General features: G+C 45.3%; 2 protein-coding genes across 5 annotated transcripts in view; one reads left to right on the forward strand and one right to left on the reverse strand.

Moving 5' to 3' along the window:
• Positions 1–19,572, reverse strand: part of LOC144111237 (ATP-binding cassette sub-family G member 8) — a 285,626-nt gene that overhangs the window by 259,043 nt on the left and 7,011 nt on the right. For 2 of the 3 annotated variants that reach the window (XM_077644458.1, XM_077644457.1), the window contains exons 2-3: positions 14,353–15,371; positions 12,169–12,295 (exon numbers count right to left, since the gene is read on the reverse strand). In XM_077644458.1, the coding sequence (XP_077500584.1) occupies positions 12,169–12,295; positions 14,353–14,426 (201 nt within the window). In that variant the 5' untranslated portion in view covers positions 14,427–15,371. Of the gene's footprint in view, positions 1–4,679; positions 4,833–12,168; positions 12,296–14,352; positions 15,372–19,572 lie in introns of those variants that run through there. The other variant, XM_077644459.1, reaches the window with a different exon arrangement.
• The window catches only part of LOC144111238 (ATP-binding cassette sub-family G member 5), a gene marked incomplete at its 3' end in the record, with an annotated part of 66,496 nt that continues 52,221 nt past the window's right edge, over positions 5,298–19,572 (forward strand). The window contains 1 exon segment of one of the 2 annotated variants that reach the window (XM_077644462.1): positions 5,298–5,612. 2 annotated transcript variants of the gene reach the window in all.

The raw sequence follows: 19,572 nt of genomic DNA on the forward strand, positions 1-19,572 counted from the left end.
CTCGCTGATAACAAGGCGCGATTTTATATCCTTGTACTCTCGGCTTCTTCGGTGCCACAGAAATGGATATCGTATAGTGTTCTGGTGTCCAGATGTGGCGCAACTCTCTCTGGTGTTTTACGATCGAGCACGAAGACGCGGAGTTTATTTTTACGGCTTGTGTCCGGGAGAAAAGGCGAGTGAGTGAATGAAATTCTCGAAACATCCCCAGCGTGGGCGGGGATAGCCTTGCCGCAACCTGCATTGTCGTTCGTTCCACACCAGTGAAGCACTGTGCAGTCGTGAAGAGAATAACATCGTAAGGTCGTCCCCCTCAGTAGCTGGAGCCACTGTCCCGTGCAACTTTACAGGGTGCTCATTGGCGTCTTGAAGTATATCTCTGTCACGCAGTGGCACTGGAGGTCACAGCGACGAAGTAGCGACCATGAGTATTCATTCAGCCGTATAGACGTGACACTGCAGAATAGAGAAGCACGTCTGATGTATACAGAAAATAGCTACGATTTGTTCCAAAATTATAATAATTTAGAAACTTACTCGATCATACCGAAGTAACGGTATTATCGAAGTGACAAACGGAAACATATGCCGTGGCCGGGTTCGAGTTCCCGGGTACGAACCCGACCGCGGCGGCTGCGTTTTTATGAAGGAAAAACGCTAAGGTGCCCATGTGCTGTGCGATGTCAGTGCACGTTAAAGATCCCCAGGTGGTCGAAATTATTCCGGAGCCCTCAACTACGGCACCTCTCTCTTCCTTCTTCTTTCACTCCCTCCTTTATCCCTTCCCTTACGGCGCGGTTCAGGTGTCCAAAGATATACGAGACAGATACTGCGCCATTTCCGTTCCCCAAAAACCAATTATTATAATTATTATTATTATTGTTATTATAGCCGCAGCGGTGGCCTAGTGGTTTGAGCATGCACATCGTATGTGGAAGGTGCAGGGTTCGATCCCTAGAGCAGCGAGGTTGGATTCCCAGTACCGCCGAGTACGCACCCGTAGAACAGTGGGTAGACGCTCTCCCCTGGCCGCATGCCAGGATTCTCTGTGGTGAAGTGCTTTGAAAATGGTTCTCTGAACCCACCTTTAGTTAATAAAAACACATTGTGACTTGGTGTTCTTTCAACAAAGCTGCACTTGCGCCATTACAAACCAGATTATCATCACCACCATCATCAAACAGTTTTGTTTTCAGAAGCGGTTAAATCACCAGCGTGAGGAAACCGGATGGTGAGGCCCAGATGTGGAGGATTAGCGATAATCTCACTTTTAGTTTATGTTTTACACCTTCCTTTTCGTTCACGTCAAACACATGATGAAGATGATCGAAACACATCTTGATAATTACAGCAGCGCAAGGCTGAGGAATATCGACTACGTCCCGAAATTATTCCTGAAAAATGTGCGACAATTTAATTCGCCGTTAGCAACGTTCAGTAATAGTAATAATAATTGGTTTTGGGGGAAAGGAAATGGCGCAGTATCTGTCTCATATATCGTTGGACACCTGAACCGCGCCGTAAGGGAAAGTATAAAGAAGGGAGTGATAGAAGAAAGGAAGAAGGAGGTGCCGTAGTGGAGGGCTCCGGAATAATTTCGAACACCTGGGAATCTTTATTCGTGCGCTGACATCGCACAGCACACGGGCGCCTTAGCGTTTTTCCTCCATAAAAACGCAGCCGCCGCGGTTGGGTTCGAACCCGGGAACTCCGGATCAGTAGTCGAGCGCCCTAACCACTCAGCCACCGCTGCGGGTAGCAACGTTCAGGCTGTTTATCGTTTGCCCCAATTTAAAAAAAGCAAGTGTCTCATTATTTTGTCGATCGCTTGCTAAATTCCAAGGTGACCAATGCACAGGGTTAACTTCCAGTAACATTTTCATATTGGCTGTATACTTCCATTCTCTCATTTCAGTGTACCGATTTCGTGGTTAAATTACCTGCAAGCACAGTAAGAAATTCTCGTTCCACAATTTTGCTTGTCTACATTTTCGTGACTCCCATGTATTCGAAGCTTGTTAGAAAAAAACACATGCTGTCGAATGTTTAAGACATGATTCAGCGAAAAAGCTGCTGAGCTCCTGTGTACTGAACTGAATGCCACTCTTATAGACTCATGAAATTTGGAATCAAAGCTACTTAAAACCTTGAGAGAAGTATTCTGCGCGAAATAGAGTCGGAAGATGAAAGAATATAGGAATTTTGTGCAGTTTTTCACACGGTGCTATGCGGTCAATTTTTACCTCTTTTTGGTTAAGAAATATCAAAATGGCTTCTTGTGCTGACGGCTAACGCTAACACAAGCAAAATGTATTTTGTTCGGGAAGTGCACTGATGTTTGTCTTCAAAGAAAAACTACTTTGTATGCGAAAATAACTTTATCGGTTGAAACAATTTATTGTTTGAGTGGTCTAATGCATATTTCAAACTCCGACCACACAGCAATGTTTCGCAAGTGGGCCTACTGCTGGTTGGAGAAAGTGGACACCATGAACTTATTATTGCAAGCTGCCAGTTTTTATCCCCTTTTGTATATAATAAAAGAAAACTACCAGCAGTCAAGAACTGACAACGCACGCAATTAAATTGCCGCTGGGGTACACTGCCGAGTAGACTATTTTGAATTTCAGGCATTAGACTGTCAGTTGCTTTGCTTCACAACGGCCACATAGCTTTTTCATTATGGGTATACACTGGGCTGCTTGTCGTTTCATTTAATGAATCAAGGTTTTCATGCAGTCTGAAAATCCGGAGATAAGGAACACGTGGACAATTACACTCCATGCATGTACTCAACATTCTCATCTACATTTAAGAAAAAGGAAATGAAGAGAAATTAATGGAGGGGATCTCTCGCTTCGAAGTTGTATTATGGAAGTGTCTGTGCTCTTATGTTTATAGAAGCGCGTACACTGCCGAATATATATATATATATATATATATATATATATATATATATATATATATATATATATATATATATATATAGCACGTTTTAGCAAATTTTCTTTAAGTTGCCCACTAAAGTAATCTTTAACACCTCGCATGGCAGCTGCGACCAATCACAGAACTCGTAGATAAATTTTTCACGTGCACTTTCTGGTGAATTGTGTCGTATACGTGTTAGGTACTTATAACGCTGTACTGTCGTTTCTTTTCCGTAATTACCAACCAAAAGAAGACAGCAGTTTAGATGCCAGTCATGCCATTATCTTGTGTAGGAACATATTTTACCACAGTTGCCTAGTTTCTTCGTTTCAAGCTTTAGTGCTTGTTTAAATACATTTTCACAACGATAAAAGGAAGCCAACAATTTTATCTACTCTATGTAGGAAGCTGCGGTCCAACATCTCGTTTCAGTTAGACAAACGTCTGGGAAGTTCGTTGAGTCTCTCATTTTTCATTCCTGTCTTGTAGTAAGCTTACCGTTATGTTCGACAAAAGCGACCAATACCAAGCATTGGAATTAATGTTTAATGCTTAAGATATGTCCACTTTGCTCCACCAATATCCAGGCCCACCATGTATTAAGGGAACTAAAATGTTTCAGTGCAAAACCGACGCACCAACGTTAGCACAAAAAGCTTGACTTGTATACCTCTATATGCTGCCGTAGGTTCATGTCGGGTCCTAGTCACGTACGGGAAATTTGTCTCGAGGTACAAGGAGCTCTACTTTTTGTCATTTATTATCCTGTCAATTTGCGACACGCCGTAATATGCGTGTCTTCAATACAAAACAATAAAACTTGGTCTCTCTATCTCATCGATTCTAGTATAGAGCACATCTCTGCGTTTAATGAGACGTTTACATTAACATGATGAAATCCGTTCGCGGTATCAGATGCCTGCATTTAAACACATCTGCGTTTAAGTCAAGGAAATATCGGGGTGGTTTTGAAATATGAAAGCCAAGGGTAGACGTGGAGAGATCCGTTGGATTTCGACAAACTGCCTCACTGCTGTTAAATTAGTACAATTTTGTGTATTCAGCAGTTACCAAAGGCTGCAGTGGCCGCGTAAAGGCAAAACAACCAGTTAAAAGCTTGATATGTGAGAATAAAGGTAAACCTTCTAGAAGAAAAAAAAATAAGCCCTGCCTTTAGAAAACAAGAAGACTGCCGGAACGCGACATGTCTTATGAATTCTGGTAGATAACATAAAGACGCTACAAATTTGGCGCATATTGTTTGACTGCAGCGGGCCCTTCAAATGAAGACAGAAGCATATAGTAAACCTTCTAGCTTAACATTTTTCAGTTATATCATTTTGATGACGAACAAATGCTTCTGAAATTTTCGATTTCTATCGCAAATGGGAACGCAACCAAAGCTAAACAATTTTCAAGATGGGAGAAAACCGGAACTATGTTCTTGCGTGCTTCAAACACCAGTGGCAAGTCGCTCCCTAAATTTGAAACTACTCCCCCCCCCTCTCCTCCCCCAAGCTATTCTTCTCTGGCGCAGATCAGTTCTCACGGCATTTAACACACCGTGAAAACGTCAAAAGGACCGCATAAAAACTATAAGCCAAAGGTCAGCGATGTCACACGGGATCCAAAGAGACGCAACCGAGCGCTGATGCGCGACACTGAAGCAATAAAAATCTGGAGGAGAGAATAACACAAAAAACGACTGCAAACAAGAATTCTCGGACGGAGGAGAGTTCAAGAAACCTCACCGGAAGTCGACCGTCGACGGATGGAGGAGAGCTTCTTGAAACGTCAGGAACTCCTGGACGCCTCCCTCGTCGTACACCCGTCTCACTAAAGAAAAGCTGAGGGGGGATCCCGGTATCACACCTTCCCGAGGTGTTGAAGCGGTCGCACTCCGAAGTCACTCCTCATCACTCGCTCTCCGAATCACCCGAACAAAAAACACCGGCGTCGAAACTCAGAAACGATGAAATCACCGACAAACACCGTCGATGAGGCACTGCACTTTGAAACTGGAATGTCGCGCAATCACAACGGCGTCGGCAACAGGTTGCAGACGACGCCGAAAGCGGCTGGCAGACGACGGCGATTCAGTGCCATGCTCAGCTGCAGACGACGGCACCGACGGCTGCCTCACAGACGAAAGACTACGCACGCTTTGAAAACACGCAGCAGACGACGAGGCTGCAGCAACCAGGCAGGCAGGCAGGGGAGGCAGCCGCCCCTTGAGCCCTCCCTCTCAAGATGGCGGAGGGCGTTGCGGAGCGGCGCAACCGAAACCGGAAAGCTCTTAAACCGGTTCTGCCGCTGCTCTGCAAGGTCTACGCACCGCGCAACGGGTGGTGAGAGTGAAGAGCCCCCTGCCCGGCAAGCCTGGGGAATGCCTCACTCACTCGCAAGCCCGTGTGCGCGAGCGGTGTGCGCTGCGCAGGTACACCGCGCGCTGTTGAAGCCATCGACGGCTAACGCAGACGATCAGCTGCGAGTCGTCTGCTGCGTACAAAGGCGGCCATGTTGAAGAGGACCATCCAGTGAAAACCCCGAGACATCCCCTTGGAGGCCCTGGGTCGGCGTCGAACGCCGGGGAGATCTGGGGATAGGGCTTCCGAAGTCGCCGACCGAAACTACGCTAGCGCTTCGGACGGAACCTCGCGCCGTCGCTTCGGCCAGGGAGTGATGTAAGTACGGCGTGGCGAATGTTTATGGTGGAGGTGTGGTTGTAGGGTGTTGCCTACCGAAAAGTATCGATTCAGGGTGTTTATTATCGAATAGTATTGACATAGGAGTGGTGGTTTTTATTGACCCGGGTGAATAACGGTGATTATGGTCATGATAGGCCACCTTTGAGCTGTGCTACATCTTGAAAAGAAATAATAATTATAATTGGTTTTTGGGGAAAGGAAATGGCGCAGTATCTGTCTCATATATCGTTGGACACCTGAACCGCGCCGTAAGGGAAGGGATAAAGGAGGGAGAGAAAGAAGAAAGGAAGAAAGAGGTGCGGTAGTGGAGGGCTCCGGTATGATTTCGACCACCTGGGGATCTTTAACGTGCACTGACATCGCACAGCACACGGGCGCCTTAGCGTTTTTCCTCCATAAAAACACAGCATAAACTTGCACGTTTGAATACACTTCTCATAACCCGAATTTGAATAAATGGTGATAGGCCAGCATTTGTACTTACGGAGAATACTGTAAAGCGGATTCGAAGAACTGTTACCTATGATGTCACGAACATTAAACTGTGTTGTAATTGCCCGACACAGCGGCAACTTGCCTAGAAAAAGAAGAGAATAGATTTCGCAAAGCTTATTCTGAAAAAAACGTGATAACGACATAACGCTCTGTCGTTGTCGTGTTTGCAAGAGTCAAATATCGTTGCAGCAAGCCGTACTTTACAATGAAACCGCTTTTACTAACTCATTACAGGTAGCGAATAGGAATGCATTAGCTCACTGCAAAACCATGAGTGTCATTCACGTAGACTTTAATAGCTGCAACGAGTGTAAAGAGCGCTGAAATCACGATTGCACAGCTCGAATTGCTTCCGGCATGTAGGTATAATCTCATAGAATGTGTCGGATAAATGTGAGTTATGATGCCATTTATGCAACGATATTAGAGAGCGTTATACACCAGTTAAGGTTAGAGATAGAGCATGGTTCAGGAATAATCATTTAACTGCGCGGAATAAAAGCATGTGATGACAGACAGATGCATGTGATGACAGATTTTGCTCTGAGCGCATCTGTATGAATTTACAATTGCCGCAAATCGTGACCTCATCTATGGATGTTAACGATGAGCAATTGGTCCTGCTCAGGGGTTCAAGGATCGGTATCATACACATGCGCAATCTAAACAATCCAAACATAGTCACTAAAATAAGAATGATATCTTTTTCTAGTATACGTGAAGGCTACGTATGCATGTGTTCAATTTTTTATTCGACGCGACATTTAAGGCGAGACAAAAACATAGTACGCAGCTGCCGCATAGTCCTTCGGCCGCAGTGTTGAAAATCGTGTGCATACTAACTGTTCAAGGTTTAGGAGGTGTCTCTAGTCCGGTATGCACCTCAAACATTGGGACATGCTTGAAGTTAGCATTAAATTCACGCTCCCTTTCGTGCAAATACAGCATTAATATGATCTGAGCGACATCATTCTTATTACCTGGTTCAACGAACTCTTGATTTGCAGTTTACGACCCGAACTGTAAAACACGAGCTTTCAGACTTGAAAGCTTGTTAGCCAGCACCTCTATCGCAAGCATTTTCAATTCCATCAACAATGAAGGTAAAAACAGGTAGTTCAGGGGAACGCAGATTCGTATATCAATTTTTGAGGCTAAATAGTAAGGGCGTTATGATCACTTAGCTAGAGGTGAGACTCTAGCCTAAGTTTACGACTGCCATGGGTTGCCACAGTATTCTACTTATTTCGTGAGTTGGAACTGTAAACGTCGAATGCATAGCACTTCAGATATATTCCGAAACAATGTACTTGCCATGATTGCAGACACGTAGATGGCTTCAGGCTCGTCACAACTGGCTTCCGGGAAGAAGCCAGCGGGGGCATCCTCCGCCAAGTCACGCATTTCCGTCTTCCGCAACAAAACAAAGCCACGCTTAAAAGAAGCAAGAATCCACACTGTTCGTCCTGGATTAAACGGGCATGTCACGCACGACTCCTGGTTGGTTCAGAAGCTTCACGCGATAGCTTTGTTCAAGAAGCAGTAACTTTTCACCGCCAAAAATCGTCGCTACGTCACGAGAAACATAGAAGGAACATCACTTCACCTGCACATCAACAGGACGTTGAGGTTTGAAACTTGCTTCAAATGATTACCTTCAACCAATCTTCATTTCTTCATCGCTTATCTTCTTCGGTTAATGGAACACGCACGCTTGTAGAAACGTCATCGCCACGTCACTGATGAACGCGCCCTCCTATTGGCCCGTCAACGCGCAGACAGTACAGCGAGCAAACGACGTATCTGCCTTGCTGGAACTATGCGGACCGAATATCCGTCGTCTGCTAACTGTGCCGTATGCGACACATTTGATCGCACCCGTGACGTCACGCGAACCTTTGTCGCGGATTGGTCAGCCAGTAGAAATCGGGAAAGGAGCTTCGGGTCGGAAGCCACGAACGCGACTTCCTTCAGAAACATCTGCTACATCTCCGCTATCTGGGGACCTATATGAGGAAGGTACTGACGTCACCGTTAGCAGCTTCTGAAGTACTTCCACTTTCATTTCCTCCAAAAGAAAGAGCAGAGGCGTTCCATTTTTAGGCCGCACTCTTATAAAAATGTCTATCGCGCTCAGAATCTCAGCCCGGGTGTATCTTTGCCCTATCCTCGAGTCATCTTCGTTTCCTTCTTTCTATCTTTTTATTTCCTTTATGTATGCGAAAACGCTGCACCAGAGCGGAGTTTACCACGTACTACATCGTGCGAACGCCACGAGTGCACCTCTTATGAAGTCAATTCACGCCGGCCTTATCCAGTTTCAAATTCATATATTCACCACTGGCAGTGGTCTCGGTGTCTTACGCGCTCCTGTCGTTAGTACGCATCCGCGACGTATCTTGAGAGGGCGGCTATATCTGACCGTGTTCAAACTACATTTGAACATTTCCTCGCACGGCACGCGCCAGCATCTTCCCCGGAGAAAAAAACAAAAGCGAACAAAAAAAAAAAGCCTTCCTGCTTCCTAGGTCGACTCAGCAGGATTCACCGATTCGGTCCCACGGCAGGCGTGTTGAGAAGTTCCCCGGAGTTTGCCTTACTGCTTCTTTTGAACTCAGCGGCCTCTGCCCCCGTAAAGATCGCCTTGTTGCCCAGAATAGGATGCAAATCTGAGCCCACGTGTCACCTGGCACCGAGTTTTAGATCATCTACAGTAGTCGGCACCTCACAAAAATATACGCGTTTCACCGGGACAACAGACTGCATTGATCGAAAAACGATAAGAAGCCCACGAGGAATATATAGGCAGACGCAAAATTCCGCGATCGTTCTAGATTGGTAAGGAAATAATGGTTGACGTCGTATGACATCGAAATAGATGTGGTCTTTTTGTATCGGCGCACTGGCGTTATTGAGCTCATGGGGCTTCAAAGGATATATCGCAAGCAAGGATGCCTTCTCAGATGCTAGTGTAACGATTAATTTTCGTCGCCACTGCAGGTCTTCGTCGTGTTCCAAAGTGGTTGCCAAGCTTGGGAGCATTTGCTAGGCACTGTTGCTGTAGGGCTTCCCCAAAAACACCCTTGTACGTAGCCGCGATCTCGCTGGACTGCGAGCAGCTTGCATTTTCTCCTTATAAAGAATTCTTTAAACAGAGTATAAACTGTTCGTAGACTTCGGTCAGTAATGTCTGGCTATAGACAAACCCTTGAGAATGGTCTAAAGAAAATACAAATCCTACAGACTGTCGGTAGAAAACATATAGGTGTACGGCCATACACATTACTAGACTTTTGTCTATAGTCATTCTATAGATCGTGAATAGACAAAAGGAAATATCTATAGGAAGGCAATAAAGTCTATGGGAAGTCTGCAGACTGTTTATAGACTACTTTTGTAGGGGCTGGCGATACCACTTATATCGTGAGTGCGCAAAGTTTAACTACCGGTCGCATGCCCAACATTCTATGACAAAAATTTGACAATAAGGTACTGTCATTGAAATATTGAAGGTAATGGTTCATTCTTCTATTATATTCGTATTATATTTCTATTATAGCGTTTACATCGCTTGCAACGAGCAGTTAAGACGGCCATAGAAAACCAAAGGGGAACGCTGTTGAGGTGAGTGAACACGTGAATAGCAAAAAAAAAAAGTAATGCAAGCCTGCGACGGGAGATCTGAGATTGATTGTTACAGTGAAATCTTGCAATATAAGAAAAAAATGCGCTCATAAACTTTTTCCCGCTCGAAAATGCTTTCGGTCAAAGTTTTTGGGTATGTGCTGTCGAAGTCGACATTGCGCCAGTCTTGTAAACCGAGAACTGATCTTCTATTTGCGGTAACTTCGTTATTGCGATCGTCGAGCTGTGCAGTTTCATTCAGCACTGTCTTGAATGAAGAGAACTATAGAGCTTTGCAAAGAAACCCTCAATAAGCGTCGCCCATTGCTCGCTGGCCTGTTTTCTGAACGCAACTCAAACACTGGCCATGTGATAGCGTGAACATTCCAAACCTATTCCCTCCAACCCTTGCAAAAAGCACATCTTCAGAAGTTTCAGTGTAAGCTATCAAAACATCTGCCGTCGTGTCCAGCTTTCTTGGAGAAAAAATTTGAATATTGGAATATTGCAAGTTCCTGACATGGAATTATTTAGGTCCATTTTTCGATGCGTTGCTAAATCTTTTTTTAGAGGTTTTTCCATCGCTCGCATTGAGTAGTTAACATTGCCATAGAAAACCAATAGGGAACGTTTATGACGGTAGCAAAAACGTTAATACCGCCCCCCCCCCCTCCAAAAAAAAAAGTGAAGTCTACCGACGGGACATCTGGGTATATATTGATTGTTTTAGTGATATCTTTCGATGTATGAAAAAAAAATGCGGTAATAAACTCTTTCCCGTTGAAAAAAATTATTCTGTCCAGATTTGCTGGGCACGTCGACTCCTCTACCCAGATCATGAAAACATCGGTGGTTTGATTCTTATGCGTACACAACGCAAAAGTGCATACTCTGCCTCACAGCTTGCTGACAGTAAATTATAAATTGTGTGGTTTAGTGTCCTGACGCGAATTATTGCGTTTGAGGGATGCTGTAATGGAGGGCTCCGGATTAATTTTTACTTCCTCGAGTTCCTTGACGTGCGCTGGCAACGTGCAGCACACGGTAATTTCTTTCATTTCGGCACCATCGAAACACGGACACTGCTTCCGCGAGATCCCGCTGAAAGTGGAGTGGATCTTATGTGCACGGGGCGGCGCCTTCTAGACGTGCGCAGTTTGCGCGCGAGTCCCTGAGAATAGCACATTTGTTGAAACCGTCGACTGACGCTTGAAACCAGATTCCACCCCACTGAGAGCAAGTCTTGAAGCGGTGTACACCGTTATCTGGCGACAAGAGCAATGCTGTATCACATTCGATCTGTAGTTTACGATTTGTAGTTGTAGTACGGAGGCAGTAATTAAATCGTCTAACAGAATGAAAACAGCGGGATCGACAATAGCAGCCAAGAATGTATAAAGGTGCCATACAAATTCCGCGACATGTTATTAGAGCGTAGCGGTCAAGCTCCCGTTCATTGGGTTGAGCGTCGGTGTTGAGGGTTGCTGTAACCGGAGGGTTATTTTAAATGGTTTCCAGTTGTGCGCACTAAATGTATAGTCTTATGCTACTATGTTACAATGTTCGTCGAACTTTCGGAATACCCACGTATTCCGAAATGCCCACAATCATTCTTAGTATGTCAATGACCTAAGGTTTTAGTATCATGCCACTCCCCGAGTTGGCAGCATTGCTTCAAATACTAAACTATGCCAATGCTGTGTTGCTTGCTTTGAAACTCCGTATTCGGGCAAAGGAGATCGGCGATCGGTGTTCCTTTAAGGGAATATTCCATATTTAACGAAATTCTAACAGTAAAATTTGACGAAAATAAAATCCGAATGGGTTATCATAAAACCTTAGGAACCTAAATTTTATCCTTCTTTCCAAACTGCTGGCTTTTCCGAATTGCCAAGAGGAAAAAGTATGGTCTAATTAAGGAAATTTTTATTCTTGGCTTGGGACATCACTCAAGGAGATGTGGGCTCGGAACCGCTAAGTAAAGAGTTAACGACGCCACACGTAGAAGATTACGCGACTGTTTTGTCCACAGAGCAATTGAGTCTCCTATCCTCGCTTGAATTCACATTAGCGAGCACACCACTCGAGAAGCAGAGAATCCTTGTTTCACAAAGACACTCCACGCATGCGCACCTTTTCTCCTACAGTTCCACTGGTTGAAAATAAAACCTCGGGCTCCTACTGCGCATGCGTAGTTCGTGTTAGTGACAGATGCGTCCGACAGATGGCGGCAGCTGGCAAGCACACACGCCAATTCGCAGGAGCAGCTTACGCCTCGTGACACCAGATGGTGCCGGCGTCTCCCGCGTCCGTTTGTTTTCAATTAGCAGCATACGAACTTTCGCCACTCCCAAGATGGCGCCACATCTTGCGAAAAAGGCGGATTAGACAGAAAATAAGAGGGGGCGCTCACCACGTAGTCGGGGTCCACGTACTCCCAGGGTGCAGAGCGCGTCGAGCGGTGACCCAGCGACGAGATGGTGGCGTAGTGGTTCACAGGGGGTCCCAGGTCTTCCTCTTCGTTCGTGCTCACGCTCATCCTGCGGTAGGAGCAAAAATGCCAAATATAGACGGTCATGTACTGTCGGGTGGCCTATTTGCAGATGCTGGCCAATACAGCAGGCGACTGTAGCGCCAGTAGCTGCACCGATGCGATTTCGCACCGATGTTTCATCATCACCAGCCTGACTACGACCACTGCGGTACAAATGCTTCTCCCATATCTCTTCAATTATCCCTGTCCTTTGCCAGCTGCGACCACCATATCACCACGAACGTCTTAATCTCAGCCGCCCACCTAACTTTCTGTCGCTATGAGATGCAGCGATGGCTTAGAGGTAGTGCATCCGCTCGTATGCAAGAGGACGAGGATTCGAATTCCGGTGCCGTGCAATTTTACAATGGGTTGAGAAAAAAAACAGCGTGTTGATGGAATTGCATAACCAGGCATGAGGAGCGGCCTGATATCGGTGACCAAAACCACCCTGGTGTACTGCTTGGCCAGAACACCCTATATGAACAATCCAATTATCCCAGGAGACTTCTCGATCTCATCCGCCCATTAATATTTATTTACTAACGTATTTAAAATAACCTCAAGGATGTAAGGGCATTAAATACGGAGTTGGTCATAAAAATTCAAAGAAACATAGCAATACCATCATATTTCCACAAACGTTGCTAGTTACACACTGTTAGCGAGTGCATTTTGGGCGATATAACGTAATGCTCTCGCGCAATGGCCAGCAAAGCTGATCTGTTCGCGCAGCCGCGGGTTCTAATCCTAGTTGCGGATATTTATTTTATTCCTTTTCATTTCTTTACTTCAGTTCGCAGAAACCCATTGGAATTGTGCTTTCACACTAAAATATAGGGGCGATCGATTTGATTTGTGTTTCAAAGAACGCTATAGACTTTTTCTTTCTCACTCGCCAGTCTATTCTATTTCTTGGTCTATTCTAATCTTGATTCCATTGTTTCATTTCTGAAGTTCTGGCATTACTGCAGTTGCTTGATCATCGGCCGAGTGCAGTATAGTTTCGAGTTCGACGCTGCCTCTCTCTAGCACCCACGCCTCTTCCCGTTCTAATTGAGACAGTTTGCCGAGCCGTAACACAGGCATGCTCTGGCTTACTTTGAAGGCCTCATGGCCCGCTGGCGATTGCTTGGCCAGCGGTTATCAACAGTTTCAATGACACCATTTGATTGCTGTTCTGAGTCACCACACTCTTTTCTGACCGGTGTCAATGCGGCTATGAGGCGGTCTTTGGTGTCAGCGCTTGCGAGAAGCGCCGGTTAACAGCCTCTCCTTGTTCACTATAACCGAGTAGGGGGGGGCCACAGCTGTTCGTTGTATCTGAGATGTTATTTAATTGGAAATGGAATCGCAACTCTGTCTCACAATCGGTGGACACTTGAACCACGCCGTTAGGGAAGGGATATAGGAGGGAGTGAGGGAAGAAAGGAAGATTCCATTGCCACCCTCTTCGTTTGTAATAAGCGAGCGTTCGTTATAACTGCGGCTGTTATAAGTGGGCTCAACAGTACTTCGTTTTAATGGAGTTCGCGTCTTTGATAGGCGTCAGCTGCAGTCGCGATAAAGCAGTGCATGCAGGAAATAGACACATCAAAATTCGCATTTTTTTTAAAGCGAAGCAAATTATTAGTCTACAGGTATTGTTCTCGTTTATTTCGGTGACACGCTTCCACTGGTCGCTTACAGTACTTGGATCACATGAATATTGCATTGTATTGCTGCATAACATAAGGGTCGCGACGGCTCTAACGGAGACCTGCATTTTTTTCGTAACAAGAGAAGCACCTCACTGATTACACCTATGTCGAAAATAGTCTTTAGTGTCTTCTTAAAAAAACTGTACTGTAGACTAGAAAAAAATGCCAGAAATATCGCCATCTACAGATGTGACGCTGTGACAGCTTTATGTATGTCAGCCACCAACTCTACTCTTACAGTGTGCCCGAAGATTCAGTGAACATAACAAACAGGACTTCTTTTTCACGTTAGAACAAAGCAATTAAAATAGTTGGTGTCTAACATATCTAATCACATAAAAGAAATAAATACAATATTTCATACCAGTCTTGAAGCCACGTGAGCACCCTGTTGTGGTCGTACTCCATGTTAGGACCTTGCGGAAGACGTACAGACATGGTGCGTTGTGATTGACTCTCGGCAAGCAGGTCTCACTGGGACATCGACTTCCGGCCTGTCACTTGTGTCCTTCACTCTCGTGTACCATGCGTATCTTAAGCCTTTTCTAATGGTCCTAAGCTCCCCTTGAGAAAGTCGGGACAAGTCCCAGTTCTAAAACGGAAAGCACTCCAAAGGCTGAAAGCAGCTTGTTATTTCCCAACGGTTCGCAGTGGACGGATCTCTGTTCACCGGTGCTGGAAGCTAGGAACCTGAACAGCTCTTTTTTAAATTAACACTGTTCCTAGAAGCCTTCGGCACGCAAGATTAAAGCAGCAGACAAGTTTTATACCTTGAAGCTTCTTTTCTTTAGGACGGGCACTTATCCCTGAGACGCTGAGGCACAGCGCCCTTCAGTGGCGGCTTCCGGCGTCTGCACCTTTGAACTTCAACGTTTGCTCCATAGAAGTCGTCTGCTCTTAGCCTACTCGTAAACTTCTGTTGCCTGAGAGTAAACAGGCGATTAAGTCTTTCGGCCGACGCTTAAACTGTTTCCACACATCTGTTTTCTTCCGGGTAGTCTGCTTTGACTTCTTCTACGCCGCCTGCTTCACCTGTAATGGCCGTCTGCTCCCCGTCTTGGTCGTTTCTTGTCGTCTGCTCAACTCAAAAAAGACAGGTGATTAAAACTGTCGTCTCGAGGTTAGTTTTTTCTCTTTTTTCAAACTTCGTACTCTCTTTTCGTCCCTGGATGCAACAAAACAATGTCCTTTGCCTTGTATATAGCTTCGTACTTTTCTAGACGTTCCTAGCTGGTCTGCAGGAGGACGGTTCACAAGCCTCCTATAATCCAGCCACTTCGCGCGTCAGTTGCAGCGTTGATTGCCAGAGGATTCCGGGCTTCTGGACACTGAAGATGGCGTCGCGGAACTAGGGATTAGCAAAGACGGGTTGGCCAGACCTGCCTGCACAAGAGAGAGAGAGAGAAAAAAAAAGAGGCAAACAACAGCGAGGAAAGAGTGAGGAAACTATAGTCTGTGAAGCAAAAAATCTACGATGCGGCGTGTCTGTCAGCCATTGGCGACAGGTATAGGGAAGGTGGGGCGCTAAAGTTAGCGACAAATTGCTACCAAATCCTAGGACCCTGGGGGCAAACAGGCTGCCCGGGCCTATATTGGATCAAGGTGGATAATGTCCGCAACAGGGGATTAGTTGGCGCATGAGTGGTGGAAAACGTCGTTTCGTAAGCCTACCGGGCGGCTTAGCGCTAGATTAAGACTAGTCCATGTAGGGGCGTTACGATGTTTTAGCGGAGGGCTTTGCGGCACCACGGACGTAATAACGTTGATGATGGGAAAGCTTCCCTGTTGCCCTAACGATGCGGAATACCTACAGCGTCGAAGGTGCTGAACCAGAAGCGGTGCGCTGTAACTCTTTTGCGCTCCTTTCTTGACGAATACGCGCTAAACATCTATGGACGTATAACGTAGGCCTTCATGAGACGCACGGCAAAATTGAATTTCGCCTGCATCTATTGAATTCCGCGTTTTAACGCCAGAGCAGCTACTTAACCTGAAAAGAGAGATTTTATGGGTAGAAAAGTAAAATAAAAATAAATACAGATGTCACTTCAAAGAACTGTTTTCACAGGAAAACAAAAATTATGTCATTATACCTTCATTAATATCCATCTCAGAGAATAAGCGACATGAACATTACCTTGAAAATGTTTAGTGCCGTCACTATAGTTTATATTGTGTGGCGGAGAACACGGTGTTAATTTTTAAATCTAAATTGCTTTTTTAACAAGAATTACTTATCACGCTAAGGAAACAATAAGGAAATAGCTAAAGAGAACCAAACAGCTGATTTTCGCGAAGAACATAAAATTATATGAAGTAGTAGTTGTAAGCATCACTTTAAGGAAAAGATGAAATGTCCGTTAGAGATAAATAATTGCAATTCCAAGAAAACTAAGTCTAGTGCAATAGTTTCAGAAGAGGTAGGTTAACATTAAACGAAGTTTGAGAAATAAGTCCAGAAGCGAAAAAGAAAGAAATAGCGATACGCGTGTTTCTTTTTTATTTTATTTTATTGCAGGGATATAGTTTATGTGCAGTATATATGTTCAAAGTCGCAGTATTTATAGGCGCTGAAAATCTGCCAGACCATCTTTCAGATCTTTTCGCTTTATTGTTACGGGAGGAGTTTATAGGAGCTTTATAGGTATATTAACACATAGTGCCCAGAAGCCAAGCTTTGTGAATGATAATTCGGCATATTTAAACAGTTTCATGTAATTCGTAATTACCAAACTGTATCTCGAGTGTGGCTTGTTGGTCAGCTTCTAAAGCAGCCAATGAATACCAACCGCTCTTCGTTTCTACCATTATTCTTTCATTTATAACTCCGAGAACGGTCCCACAATCCTTTTATGAACTCCTGCCAATCTTAAGCCCGGATCTGATGGCTTGAGTACTTGATCTGACCGCAATATTTGACAAGAACTCGAAAGGTCAAGAAGCCATTATGCGCCCGTTTTGCAAACGGCAGATGCTGTTCGTAAGTGCGAATCCCCTTTTGTTGTGTTCTTGCTGTCACGTCGATGTTGACGCTGACGACTATCCTAAGCCTTTACCCACAAGCACACAGGCACAGGTAGATACAGACCCACAGATGTGCACATCCTTTTGCATTCTAGGCCACTGCAGTCTTCCAAAAACGAACAAAGATGCTGTTCTCCATTTGAGTGACATTTCTGAGGCTCTAGTGGAGCTTTAAGAAAGGGCGAAAATAGGCCTAGCTGCCCGAAATCTCCGCCACGGTCACTCTGCTCTCAACGAAAGCAGAAAACACCAAATGCGCTTACGATATACCTAAGATGTCGAAAGGCTAAGTTTTTATCTCTTTTTAGGTTGATGGAAACGAAGGACAGTGCTTTAGAACGCACGACAGCAGTCAACTAGGCTGTCACTTAAAGGTGACGAGATGGCTGCAGGGGGCGGCGCTGCGATCGATTTAGGCTTAGCGTTTCAAGAACGAAGACGGGTCGCTGCGAGGGGTGCGACGTAAAGTGGAAGCTTTTAGCGGCTCCTTCGTCTTGGTTCCACCGCCATTATGAACCAACGGCTCGCGAATAATGCGGACGGCGGCGGCGGGGAAGCAGACGACAGGCCAGAAGAGCAGAGGTCGCGGGAGACGCTGGCAGACGACTTAATCGGAGCAGACGCAGACGGCCGGACACCGGGAGCAGACGAGGCCTGCAGCCTACATTATGCCATTGACAGGCGACCGTGAACGGACCAAGGAACTAAAAAAAAATTGAACAAACTTATAAAAACAAGGAATTTGTGCGAAAGGGGCAAGGTGACGCCGTAATGTATTTTATACGTCAAGTCGTCTTCTTACTCCTGAGTCGTGTCAGCTGCTGCAAATAAATATAAACAGGACATTCCATGCACAAACTGTGGACTGTATTATCATATGATGCGGATTAGCAATGATGTGTCAGGTGTAGTTAACGTCAAAAAGGCATATGCTGCCCACTATTTCTTGTTTTAGAGCACATACAGCTCTAAATAAAGAGGAAGAAATGGGCCTGGGGCAGGGCACCGCTGGTCCTTAAGGGCAACGGAGTGGATTCCAAGACAAGGCAAGTGTAGCAGGGGGTGGCAGAAATTTAGGTGGGCGGACGACATTGATAAGTTTGCGGGCGTGGGGTGGGCGCAGCTGGCAGAGGACAGGGTTAATTGGAGAGACATGGGATCAAATGTGGTGACATTGTTGCGACGTCAAAAAAAAGGCACATTTAGAAATTCAGGCAAACAAAGGCATCCTGCTGCAGCAGCAAGGCACACGACGTGACATTGGGCTAGGCAGCCGATATAAGACAAAACTGTCACAGGGAGCCAAAGAGCACAAATGCGAGGATTGGACAGGTTCGGCACGTATCAACGGGTGAACAAATAAAGAAAATCACAGCAGTGGACAAGGAAGCAGCCAGCCTTCCTATATAGGGAGGCTTATTGGCCTTTCCCCTCAACCCCCCTCCCCCCCCTTCCCTTTCAGGAGTGACAGTCAGCGGCAGCGTATTGCTTTGGAAACAAAACAAGAAGTCAGGAGGAAGAGCCACAACAGAATCCACATTTCTGATTGGCAGGAAAACAAGAAACAACCTGTTGACGGCTCGTAAGGCGTTCGATTGCAGGACTCTATTGTTAGGTGCAGTACGGTTCCTAGCTGAGCGGCCTGGATTAGGCTGTGTGGAAGCTATGGTGTACCGCGTGGAGTATACAGTTGGAATCAAGCTTAAATAGAGCGTTCGCTCGGCGCACTGCCCTAGAAATAAAATGACACCTTGATGCAGCTCCTACGGTATTAAGTACGACACCATTTAGATTGCCGTCTTGCTAAAACCACCTGCTTTCTCTGTAAAGAAAATCCTCTGACTGTTCAAAAGTGTCATGACGTAATCAGCACCGCCAAATTTGAAAGTCTGAGGACTAAAAAGTTCGAGTACCTTCATTGGATTATCACACGACATTATACTAATGAGACTCAGTAATCGAGAGCATTCAGTCTACTAATATACCTTAATTACTCCACCAACTAAACCCAATTAATCCGCATTGACACACCAACTAACCCTCATTAATCCACCTTATTGCAGTACTAATTTACCTTAATTAATTTAATCCACTTTTTAAAGCAGCACTTGCGAGTAGGTATGGTTACATGTGCCTACAATCCAGATGAGCGGGATAAACATCGATCCAAAATCATCAGCTGCTGCCTGATTCTCTTTGTAATACACGGCTGCGCCCTCCTCGAACGCTGCACATAACATAGGGAGTTATTGTAGATTTATCACTGCGGTAGCATTAGAAGCCCGATCGGAAAGAAATGCAACGTTGGTCGTAAAAATTATACAGAGGGTGGAGGGTAGTGCCGTCACCTGACCGGAAGTGACAATTATAGGTTTCGATTTAACTTCACTACTTCCGTGTCAATGCCTGAAGACACCTTCGGGGAAACATCGAACAACAAGCAAGATGACCAGAACAGATATCTGGCTGTGTGCAGACAGACGCGATGGGGTTCTCGAACGCAACTATGAAAGAATGACACAAAACTCGATGAAAAGGCATCACCAGCTTCTAGTGCTAT

Source organism: Amblyomma americanum, chromosome 11, assembly GCF_052857255.1.
Source record: "Amblyomma americanum isolate KBUSLIRL-KWMA chromosome 11, ASM5285725v1, whole genome shotgun sequence".
NCBI classification, from domain to species: Eukaryota; Metazoa; Arthropoda; class Arachnida; order Ixodida; family Ixodidae; genus Amblyomma; species Amblyomma americanum.